General features: G+C 40.0%; 1 protein-coding gene across 1 annotated transcript in view; it reads right to left on the bottom strand.

Annotated features, from left to right (window-relative positions):
* ATP2A2 (ATPase sarcoplasmic/endoplasmic reticulum Ca2+ transporting 2) overlaps window positions 1-13,097 on the bottom strand; it is a 62,768-nt gene that overhangs the window by 39,471 nt on the left and 10,200 nt on the right. Inside the window, exon 5 of the mRNA XM_081253177.1 lies at window positions 9,385-9,523. Within this exon, the coding sequence (XP_081109303.1) occupies window positions 9,385-9,523 (139 nt within the window). The remainder of the gene's footprint in view (window positions 1-9,384; window positions 9,524-13,097) is intronic.

Genomic DNA, 13,097 nt, shown 5'->3' with positions numbered 1-13,097 from the left:
CTGAATATTTATTCTTCATTTTAGGAAATATAAAATCAACTTCTCCAGAACCTAAATAAAGCAAATGCAGTTTTTTGTTGAGACTCATTTCTATCACCTACATAATCTTAAAATATGATTCATTCCAGAGTATACTACAGGACAGAAGTCATCTGAGGATATTTATGTGCTTGCGCTATTCATCAACTCTGGGTTACCAAGATACAAGAAGTTTGTTTTAAACAACTCTGAAGGGACTTCCCTGGTGGCACAGTGGTTAAGCACCCGCCTGCCAATGCAGGAAACATGGGTTCAAGCCCTTGTCTGGTAAGATCCCACATGCCGCGGAGCAACTAAGCCCGTGCGCCACAACTACTGAGCCTGCACTCTAGAGCCCACAAGCCACAATTACTGAAGCCCGTGCTCCCAGAGCCCATGCTCTGCAACAAGAGAAGCCACCGCAATGAGAAGCCCACGCACCACAACGAATAGTAACCCCTGCTCACTGCAACTAGAGAAAGCCCGCGCACAGCAACGAAGACCCAACACACCCCCCCAAAAAAAAAAAAAAAAAAATCTGAAAACAGTCGCCTTGAGAATACCCCTCCCGTGCAAATACTGAAACCTCCCCAAATTCTAAAGTTAAAGAGTTTCATGACTATCATAGCTTGATTCACCTTGATAATATTGGCAAATAATACAGAACGCTTAAACACTGATGTTCACATCTCATAAAATTATACCTGATTTTATTACTTTTTTTTTTTTTTTTTTTTTTTGCAGTGCGCGGGCCTCTCACTGTTGTGGCCTCTCCTATTGCGGAGCACAGGCTCCGGATGCGCAGGCTCAGCGGCCATGGCTCATGGGCCTAGCCGCTCCGTGGCATGTGGGATTTTCCCAGACCAGGGCACGAACCCGTGTCCCCTGCATCGGCAGGAGGACTCCCAACCACTGCACCACCAGGGAAGCCCCTGATTTTATTACTTTTGGTTTCCATCCATCAGAGAAATATTTTCCTCAGGAAAATATTTAGATAAGATAAAACAAAATTAACCATTAAGATAAAACAAAATTATTGTGGCTTCAGAAGATGAACACATGGGTAACTGTCTCCATATTTTTACTTGCCAAATCAATTTTATTTGGTTCCTGTATTCTAGATAGTCAGAAGTATATGTATGGTTTTGCTATGCACGCTTACACAACGTCTTCCTGGAAAGGTTATTAGTTGGTATAGCAACATCTAAAATATAACTTCCTTAAACCCCCTCCATCTCCCCCTCAAAAAGCCACCCAGTCTAGTCTTCAGAAAGTTCAGCAGAACCATCCTATCAGATGTCTTCCAGAAGCTAGCAGAAAGAAGTTTATCATCTGAAGTTAGGAGATGATTCTTACATCCAAACAATGACTACAAAAATGTCTCTTTCTTTCGGCAAATATCAAAAAAGCAACTCCATACTCACTTTCATCTTCAAAACAGTTCACAGTATTCTCCAGTTTTTCAATTCACCAGAAAGAACCCTCTCACACTCAATTTCATAATTTAAGTAACAGTATAAAAGTTACCATGTCTAAGAGCACAATTCATGCCATTTATCCCTTCAGGCCATGTAGAGAGTAAGACTTTGACAAGAAATAATTTAGATCAACATTTAGAATTGAAGTTCATTTCTACAGTTTTACAGAACTGAATTATTGGGCTAAATGCCAAATTGCAGGGTCAACTAGATTACTAATCCTAATAAAAGTAGAAGTTAAAAAGCCTCAACGTGTATAGTCTTAAAAGTCTGAATAGGGCTTCCCTGGTGGCGCAGTGGTTGAGAGTCCACCTGCCGATGCAGGGGACACGGGTTCGTGCCCCGGTCCAGGAAGATCCCACATGCCGTGGAGCGTCTTGGCCCGTGAGCCATGGCCGCTGAGCCTGCGCGTCCGGAGCCTGTGCTCCGCAACGGGAGAGGCCACAACAGTGAGAGGCCCGCGTACCGCAAAAAAAAAAAAAAAGTCTGAATAAAATAAATACCTATTTATCTGGCCCAGGTCAAGCAGTCACAATATGTTTTCCCAAAATGTTCCATATAATTCACTTAAATGCCTTAGGATTACATCTTTCCCAGTTAAGTGACCCACTGGTCCTAGTAATCTAGCAAAACTAACCATTTCTAATTTGGATCTAAATACATTAACCACCATGAAACGTCACCAGAACAGACCAAACAAGAGTATACTGACAACCTAAAAATTAAAATTGTGATCAGGCATCCTCGACATGATAAAGGGCATCTATAAAACGCATAGCTAACATCATACTTCATGGTAAAAGACTGAATGCTTTTCCCCTACGATCAGGAACAAGACAAGGATGTCTACCCTTGCCACTTCTTTTCAACATTCTACTGGAGAGTCTAGCCAGGGTAATTAGACAAGAAAAAGAAAAGGCACCCAGGCTGAAAAGACATAAAAATATTTGTTTTCAGATGACATGGTCTTATATAGAGAAAATCTTAAGGAAACCCTGAAAAACTATTAGAATAAAAGAGTCTACCAAGATTGCAAGGTACAATATCAGTACACAAAAATCAACTGTGTTTCTATACACTAGCAAAGAACAATCTCAAAATGAAATTAAGAAAACGATTCCAATTACAAACAGCTCCCCCGCAAATAACAAACAAAAAACGATAAAATACTTAGGAATAAACTTAACAAAAGTAGTACAAGATTTGAACACTGAAAACAGAGTGTTAAAAGAAACGAGACCTAAATAAACATAAAGACACCCCATGGTCATGGATCAGAAGATTTAATATTACTGTGATGTTTATATTCCCCAAACTGAGCTACAGAGTCAACATTATTCTTATCAAAATCTATGCAGGGTTTTGGGGCAGAAATTAACAAGCTAAACTTAAAATGTATATGGAAATGCAAGGGACTCAGAACACCCCAAATAATCTAGAAAAACAACAAAGCCAGGGGACTCAAATTTAGTGATTTCAAAACTTACTACAGGGCTTCCCTGGTGGCGCAGTGGTTGAGAGTCCGCCTGCCGATGCAGGGGACACGGGTTCGTGCCCCGCTCTGGGAAGATCCCACATGCCGCAGAGCGGCTAGGCCCGTGAGCCATGGCCGCTGAGCCTGCGCGTCCGGAGCCTGTGCTCCGCAACGGGAGAGGCCACAACAGTGAGAGGCCCGCGTACCGCAAAAAAAAAAAAAAAAAAAAAAAAAAAAAAACTTACTACAAAGCTACAGTAATCAAGACAGTGTGGTACTGGCATGAGGACAGACATACAGATCAATGGAATAATAGTCAATCTGCAGTGGAAAATGAAGTCAATTGATTTTTGACGAGGGTCAGGACAATTCAGTGAAGAAGTCTTTTCAACAAATGGTGCTGATACTACTGGATATCCAAATGCAAAAAAATCAAGTTGGACACCTACCTCACACCATATACAAAATCTTGGTGACATGAGATCACAGAATAGCTTCTTAGATATGACACCAAAAGCACAAGCAATGAAAGAAAAAAAAAAGACAAATAGGACTCTATCAAATTAAAAACTTTTATGCTACAAAGGACACCGTCAAGTAAAAGAGAAACCTACAGAACGGGGGAAAAAAAATTTCAAACCCTATCTGATAAACCAGGATATATAAAGAACTCTTACAACTCAACATTAAAAAGACAACCCAACTAAACCCAATGGATTTAGACAGTTCTCAAAGATGACATACTAATTGAAAATAAGCACATAAAAAGATGCTCAAAACCATTAGGAAATTAGGGAAGCACAAATTAAAATCACAATGAGATAATACTTCAAGGCTAAAATTAAAAAAGCAAGTGTTGATGAGGATGTGGAGAAAATGGAACCTATATACATTGCTGGTGGAATGTAAAATGATGCAATCACTTTGGAAAACAGTTGGGAAGTTCCTCAAAGTGTTAAACTTTGAGTCACCATAAGCTCCAGCAATTCCATGTCTAGGTATATATCTAAGAGAGTGAAAGCATACGTTCACACAAAAATTGTACTTGAATGTTCACAGTAGCATAACAGCCAGAAAGGGGAAAACCACTCAAATACCCATGAACTGATGAATGAATAAACAAAATGTGGCACACCTAAACCATGGAATATTATTGAGCCATAAAGAATACAGCATACACATGAATGAACTATATAATACATGCTACAACATACATGAATCCTGAGAACATACTAAGTGAAAGAAGCCAGTCTAAAAAGGGCATTTATTGTATGATTCCATTTATATGCAATATCCAGAATAAGCAAATCCCTAAAAAAAATTGTGGTTGCCAGGGACTGGGGAAAGACGGGCAGAGGAAGTGATTGCTAATGGGTATAGGGTTTTCTTTTTGGAGGAAGATGTTCTGAAATTAGACAGTGGTAATGACTGTAGAACTCTGAATATACTAAAAACCACTTAATTACACACTTTAAAGGAGTGTATATTATGGCATGTGACTTATATCTCAATAAAGCCATTTTAAAAAAATTGTACACTAGGCCTCCAACAAAGTGATATATGAAATATGTACACATTCACTAAGGATACTGTATATACTCTAGCAAATTAAATACAGTTGAAGACAGAAGCAATAAACCACAAAGACTCAGTTTCAATTGTAAAATATGACTAACAGTATGCACCCCATAGAGTGGTTGATGGTTAAAAACCAAGCACTAGCAAGTTTATCACTGTAATTGGCACACACTTTAAGCTTCGTTATTACTGAACTTATGCATAGAGACTTCAAATTATCTATTCTGCAACAGAAGCTGCACAATAAGCAGGTTTACATTAGCTAAACCTACTCCATACCTCCGATTTCAAGTTTCATTTATTACTCACTGAGAGCTTGTTACATGCTCAGCAAGAAGATTTCAATGATCAGTGTGACACACTCCTGCTCGCTGCCTAGTAGTATGACAATAGTGTTTAATAAAATGTTCATATCTATCTAAAACTAGATGCTCATATCTATCTAAAACTAGTTACCACCTCTGTTCAGCATCCCTCAGAATGGTCAAAATTCAAAAAAGAGTAGTATACAAGAGCCCAATGTCTAAGCATTGCATATGCTTTTAGCAATTAGTACACAGTGGGGGAAGAGTTGGAGGAAAAAAGTGTTAACTATCAGGACCTGTAGACTCCTCACAAAGGATTCAAAACCAGGTGAAATCGGAATAGGGTTAAGTATGTGTACTGCTTAGAACAATTACTATTGGTAATAAGTAGATTCACCTAAGATGAGGGATTTAAACTCATGTTTTAATATATATTTTTTGAATATTAAAAGAAAGGCAGTGGGGCTTCCCTGGTGGCGCAGTGGTTGGGAATCCGCCTGCCAATGCAGGTGACACGGGTTTGGTCCCTGGTCCGGGGGGATCCCACATGCCACGGAGCAACTAGGCCCGTGCTCCACAACGACTGAGCCTGTGCTCTAGAGCCCGTGAGCCACAACTACTGAAGGCAGTGAGCCACGACTACTGAAGCCCGAGCTCCACGGCGGGAGAAGCCACCACAATGAGAAGGCCGTGTGCAGCAACGAAGACCCAATGCAGCAATCAATCAATCAATCCATCAATTTAAAAAAAAAGGCAGTAGCTGCCAGGATCTAGGGGAAGGGAGGTAAAGAGAAATTACTGTTCAATGGCAACAGTTTCAGTCTGGGAAGATGAAAAAGTTCTGGAGATGAATAGTGGTGACAGCTGCACAATGATGTGAATATACTTAATGCCACAGAACTGTATACTCAGGAATGGTTAAAAAGGTAAGCTTTGTACTATGTATATTCTACCACAATATAAAAAAATAAAAATAGGAAAGGGATACTACTCCTGTGTCACACATACTATGGATCAATCATCATCTGTCCTTCCTAAACTATCAAATGCAACATATAAAACACTACATAGGGCTTCCCTGGTGGTGCAGTGGTTAAGAATCCACCTACCAATGCAGGGGACACAGGTTCGAGCCCTGGTCCAGGAAGACCCCACATGCCGCAGAGCAACTAAGCCCGTGTGCCACAACTACTGAGCCTGCGCTCTAGAGCTGGCGATCCACAACTCCTGAAGCCCGCGTGCCTAGAGCCCGTGCTCTGCAACAAGAGAAGCCACCGCAATGAGGCCCTGTGCACCACAACGAAGAGTAGCCCCCATTCACCACAGCTAGGAAAATCCTGTGCACAGCAATGAAGACCCAATGCAGCCAAAAATAAATAAAACAAAAGAAATATTTTTTTTAAAAAATTAAGAAATGCTTAAAAAAACAAACCATAAAAACACTATATAGGGACTGCCCTGGTGGCGCAGTAGTTAAGAATCCATCTGCCAATGCAGGAGACATGGGTTTGAGCCCTGGTCCGAGAAGATCCCACGAGCCACAGAGCAACTAAGCCTGTGCGCCACAACTACTGAACCTGCACTCTAGCACTCTAGAGCCCACGCACCACAACCACTGAAGCCCGTGCACCTAGAGCCTGTGCTCCGCAACGAGAAGCCCACGCACTGCAATGAAGAGTAGCCCCCGCTAGCCATAACTAGAGAAAGCCCGGGCGCAGCAACCAAGACCCAACTCAGCAAAAAAAAAAAAAAAAAAAAAGAGTCCCGTATGGCTAGAGCATAGGGAGTTGCATAAGATGAAATCACAGAAGCAAGCAGAAGCTATACAATGCAAGGTCATTTAGGGTCAAAGAAAAAAATTTATATTTCTGGTGCAAGAAAGAAGCCACTGAAGTGCTTTAGCAAGTGAATAAACATGACCTTTAGGAAACTCTGGCTTCTGTGTGGAAAGAAAACAGTAAAGGAAGGCAGAGCCTCGTTAGGACACAATGACAATGTCAGTGTGAGGCGATGGTGAGACTGGTGTGATGACTGAGGAAAAAGTAGTAAACAAATTTGGGTGTGTTTTGGAGACAGAATCAACTGGTCTTAGAGACAGAATAAAAGAGGAAAGAATCAAGATGATTCCCAAGTTTCTCTCAGTTAACTAGGTGGTAAGAGTGACTTACTGAGATAGGAAAGACAGGAGAGAACCAGAATTCAGAGAAAAGAGAAACCAAAACCACCTCCATTGAAGAGAAGCTGGTCTTAGTTTATTCCTTCAAAAGGGAAGATGATGCTTTGAGGATCAAGGTTACAGCTTCCTCTGACGCTGTAAACCACTGCTATCTACTGATGCAAGCCAAGGATAAACACTTTGGGGGTGATTTCTCTACGTTTTCAGATAGATTGAATATACTGAAATAGCTTAACTAGCACAAAAAATTCTTACAATATCTTAATTTGACAGGCTGAAAGTGTATTACCAGACTAAGCTGGAAAACTGGGAAACATACAAAGTCAAAAAGAATCTTGTGCAATATTTAGGAGATCTGCAAGTGCACTGACCACATATATATTTGTGGAAAGACAAACTATCTTCCTCTAATGTTTCCTTCCTCAGTTACTAGCACCATCCCCACCTGGGCACCTGAACTAGATATCCTGCCAGTATCTTTGATGCCACACCCTACTTCATCACATCCACCCCAATATCTATTAAGTTATCAAAACCTGTTGCTTGGCACCTAAACCTGAGGCTCACTTTTCAAACTATACATGGCTGTAATTCCTTACCCAAGGGAGATTCAGAGTTAATACTTTGGGTTGAGACCTGGTAAAAACTTTTAAGGAGGGTCCCCAGATAATTCTGATGTGCACCCTTGCTTTAAAACTCCTACTTATAAACTCAAAATCTTCCCCTCATTATTCTTAATGCTACAGCCTTCATTATTGTTTGCTCTCATTAGCTCTTACCTATCTCCAGCCTTCCCATTTTGACCTACTTCCTACATCACCACCAGAATTCCCTAAGTCATATTTTTGCTGTAAAATCTATGGTGACAAATGGTTGAATCTAAGTAAGGTCTACAGATTTAAAAAATGATATAATACTGTTATCTACTTTCAGTAGTTAACTGGAATCATATTAAAAGAATGCTCTAAATTTTATAAAATAATCACTCAAGTATTTAGGAGTAAAGAGGCATCATTTCTGCAACTTACTCTCAAATAGTTCAGACAAAAATGTGTGAATGTATAGACACAGACTGAAAGAGGATAATGCACATGTGATAACAAACATTTGGAGAATCTGGGTAAAAGCTAAATGGGAACTCTTACTAGTCTTGCAATTTTTAAGTCTGAAATTATGTCAAAATTAAGTTTAAAAAATCCACTGGCCAAAACACTCCATTCTGAGTTGTACTTTTGTTAACACTATTAAGCAAGCTGTTAGGTCATTTATACAAACTTTGCTGTCCTAAGTAATCAACGTGTGGGTACACAGGCAACACTATTCTTTTTCTGGAAGACCTATGACAAGGTAATTTACTTTTGTTTTTCTTCTGTTTGTTTTTTCGGCTGCGCCAGGCAGCATGCAAGATCTAGTTTCCCTGACCAGGGATCGAACCCGGGCCCCCTGCATTGGGAGGGCAGAGTCTTAACCACTGGACCACCAGGGAAGTCCTGGTAATTTAGTTTCAAAGGCCAAAACTGTAGAGCACAGGCCAGGAGACTCAGCACTGAATTCTCATTACAATGAGTAAGACAAAGCACACTTTCCCCACAAGTCAGTGTAAAGGTGTTACTATGAGACAATTCACAAAAAGAAAACAAGTATTCTGAGCTCAGAAGGGTGTGAAAAACCACAATGATTTGAATAACCCAATGTAATAATTCCCCAGCAAAAAGATTACACAGCTCTGATTGGCTCCAGGGGCATTCTGGGTTGCTTGAAAACATGGCATTGACCTATAGCAAGGAGGACCGTTTTGAGATCTGTGTAGAGCTCTGGCACTGCAGTGGATTCACTAACTTTTTAAAGCCCAAACCTGGATCCCTGGCTAAGATCCCTAGCTCAGTGTTATGTCAAAGTATTCTTAAGTAGAGCTTTTAAAGTCATGAGATTACCCTTAGCCATCAACTAGGTTTGACGGTTCCAAGTTTGACCTATTTGTGCCAAGAACCAAAAGAGGAAAAACTATGTAGCCATTAACTAGTATTCTACAAACTGCTCACTACAACTAACTGTCAAATCAAGATTAAGTTCATTATCTCACCAGCACTAGTGTTCCACAATGTACTAAAAGTAATAAGCACAATAATTCAAAACACCTTGTTTAAAAAAAAAAAGAAAAACACTTATCAACATGAAGGGAGGTGCCAAAACACTGAAAATTTTACAGAAAACCTGATTCATTTGGATAGCACTAAAAATCTGTTAACGTAATTGATACACGAGCCTAACTTTTAAAACTCTTAAGTATGAGCTTTCAGAAAAGGACTGTATTCAGATATACAACCTAAAATAAAAATGACAAACTCAACTCACCAGCAATTTCTACAATATCACCAGGAACTATGTCTTTAGCTTTAATCCGCTGTACACTCTTCCTGTCTTGTCGATACACTTTGCCCATTTCAGGTTCATACTCCTTAAGGGCTTCGATTGCATTTTCAGCATTTCTTTCCTGTAAAAAAGAAAACAAAAGATAACAGTAGTAAATACAGCCTGCCACTGCCAAGTGTTTATAGCCCTAGGAATCAAATTTTAGAGTTGTAAACTAAACTTAAAAAGAAAAAACACAGGAGATGCATATTAATGACATTTGTAATAAATGATTCACATCTTAAGGGAATAACACTAGGCCCTTATGATTTTGTATTAAAAATGAAAAAATAAGCACCCGAAGAAGGGTAAGGAGATAAAAATCAATGGAAAGAAGCAGTTTTTAGAACCTGCTGTCCCTATGCACACTGTGCAACATGGCCCTCACCTTCAGCTTCACACACTCACATCATTAAATCAATCTTGACCCCCATGAAAGGTGATGGTCTGGGGTTGGACTGCCCAGGCTCAACCCAGGCTTTTGCACTCAAAAGCTATGTGACTGTGGATAAGTTACATGACACACAGCTTTATGGCCTACAAAACCAGGACACTAACAGTACCCACCCTCAAGGGTTGTGAGGATTTACAAGCTATGTGTAGAATGCTTAGATTGTGTTTTGGCACACAGTAAATGCTTTGTGTGATGAATTAAGAAAATCCAGTTACGTCTCACAAATTCTAAATCTCTCACCAGTACTAAAGACCAATAAGTGGCCGGAAGCACTGCCAGTCACTTACCATATTTACCATAATATTATATATGAACATGTCAAGACTTAGTCACACACAATTTTTATTTCCTAATTTCAAGATGAAAGATGCAGAATTAAAATGAGCCATGCTGAAAAAAAAAGCTAAGGGAAAGTTCCTTTGGGGGGCGGTGGGGGAGTATGTGTGAAATTTGCCTTTTCTCCTTTTAGAAGATAAGCAATTAGGACTTCCCTGGTGGCGCAGTGGTTAAGAATCCGCTTGCCAACGCAGGGGACACAGATTTGAGCCCTGGTCCGGAAAGATCCCACGTGCCGCGGAGCAACTAAGCCCGTGCGCCACAACTACTGAGCCTGCACTCTAGAGCCTGCAAGCCACAACTATTGAAGCCCTCGCGCCTAGAGCCTGTGCTCTGCAACAAGAGGAGCCACCGCAATGAGAACCCACACTCCACAAAGAAGAGCAGCCCCTGCTCACTGCAACTAGAGAAAGTCCGCACAGAGCAACGAAGACCCAACTCAGCTAAAAATAAATATAAAATAAAATAAATAAATTTAAAAAAAAATAAGCAATTAGAAGCAGCAAATCTACAAAGCACACACCCAGTCGAGGTTACTCAGTGGACAAAGGAAATAATTCTTTCATTTCTCTCACATCTTTGCCCTCCAATCTAAAGCTCTTCAGTTTAACCTTTATTTGGATAAAATTTATGCTCGATACCATGCAACCTCATTTTCCACACTGTGGTAAAAATTAAGTCCCCAAACCTGCTCAAAGAGAATTTAGATGACACAAAACTGAAAGCTAATGGCATGTGTATAACTTCTTATGTATGCATTCCTGAGAAAGTACAGGAAACCTTAAATTTGGAAAGTTCATGATAAAAATAATTTAAATCCCAATCAGATCTGCTTAAAGAATGAGTCTATCTGTATCACCTTATGATTAACAGAAATACCAGCATATCTAACTCTAATTAATGTCACTGCTAAAAGGTCCTTCAGATTAAGTTCAAATGTTACTGATACTGTAGAAAGAATAAATTCTGAGCATTGCTGCTATTCAATTATTCAAATTTGAAAAATTTGAAACTTCTTCCTCAGGATTTTCCCCCCTGAATGTATGAATTGTGGCAGTTTTATTTTTTTCTCTTTCCTCGAGGTCATGTCAGGTAGAGTTTAATTGGACTGACCAAAGTTAAGATGTCCAGGAGCACTGTATTTTGCTTCTATTAAAAATCAGGGAGGGACTTCCCTGGTGGTCCAATGGTTAAGACTTTGCCTTCCAATGCAGGGGGTGCAGGTTCGATCCCTGGTCAGGGAGCTAAGATCCCACATGCCTTGTGGCCAAAAAACCAAAACGCAGAACAGAAGCAATATTGTAACAAATTCAATTAAGACTTAAAAAAAAGAAATGTTCCACATTAAAAATCAGGAGGACTTCCCTGGTGGCGCAGTGGTTAAGCATCTGCCTGCCAATGCAGGGGAAACAGGTTCTAGCCCTGGTCCAGGAAGATCCCACATACCACGGAGCAACTAAGCCCGTGCACCACAACTATTGGGCCTGCGCTCTAGAGGCTGCGAGCCACAACTACTGAGCCCACCCACCTAGAGCCCGTGCTCCGCAACAAGAGAAGCCACTGCACCTCAACGAAGAGTAGCCCCCACTCACCGCAACTAGAGAAAGCCCACGTGAAGCAACAAAGACCCAACACAGCCAAACATAAATAAATTTATTTAAAAAAACAAAAACAAACAAACAACAAAAAACAGGTCAGCTTGGGGAAAAACAAATATATCTAACTTACTACGAACAAAAACTTAGAAGACCTTCTAAGGTTTCCTTTGTTCTAAAAGTTACAACTCCTACCTCCTCCACTCAAACCTAAATAGGTCTAAATGTCATTCCTCAAACACACTTTGTACCTCTCTGCTCATGCCACCCCCTCTCTGGAATATTCTCCCCAGCTTCAACCCACAAAAGTCCCATTTCTTTAGAGTTCCCCCAATTGCTTGTCAGCCTTCCTTGATGACACTGATCAGAAATACATGCCCCACCCCTCCCAAATACTACCTTACACTATAATTATAACTTTCATTACTTCCAGAAAGCAAGAACCCTATAGTATTTATTGCTCATACCCTTCTGTATATTATGTAATAGGATATCCATCAAAAATATTACTCTTTTCTTTAAGCTAAGACATATCTAAAAGTCCTGTGAAAATTGCTGTAGAATTTTACTTTGGAGTTCAGATCAGCCAGGCCCTGGATATAAATCCCAGATGCTCTATGTATGTACTATCTGTATGGCCTTTGATAAGTCAATCACTCTGAACTTCTATGTCACATCTGTCCAATGGGAATATCATCTGCCTTACAAAATCACTCTAAGCATGAAATGGGAACATATATGAGGTATCTACTATGTAACTGATATAAATTAATTTAAAAATGCATATGACTAACTTGAGAAGGACAATCTAATGCTATATATTGTTTCTTTTGCCTAAATTATTCACAAAAAGATCATTTCTATTTAAATAAAAGCAATTTAAAAAAATCAAATGTGGCACAATTAAAAATTTCTTCTAAGTAGGCTTCCTTCTAAATGAGCTCACCACATAAAGGCCTTCATGTTTATTAATAAGATCAGAAGTTTACAATTCCAATAGGACTAAATATGTTTATAAGATGCTTCCACTTTAAGAATGACAGATGCACTCTATTTTAGTCCTGAGAGAGGTGACTATATCTATCAAACATCTAAAAGATCAGTACTTAAAAGATGAATGAGAGGGACTTCCCCGGTGGCACAGTGATTAAGAATCTGCCTGCCAATGCAGGGGACACGGGTTTGATCCCTGGTCCGGGAAGATCCCACATGCCGCGAAGTAACTAAGCCCATGCGCCACAACTACTGAGCCTGCACTCCGCAACAAGAGA

This window comes from Mesoplodon bidens, assembly GCF_964165515.1.
Source record: "Mesoplodon bidens genome assembly, chromosome: 13".
Taxonomy (NCBI): Eukaryota; Metazoa; Chordata; class Mammalia; order Artiodactyla; family Ziphiidae; genus Mesoplodon; species Mesoplodon bidens.
The sequence above is the reverse complement of the archived record's forward strand: the minus strand, read 5'-3'. Positions and strand labels throughout refer to the sequence as shown.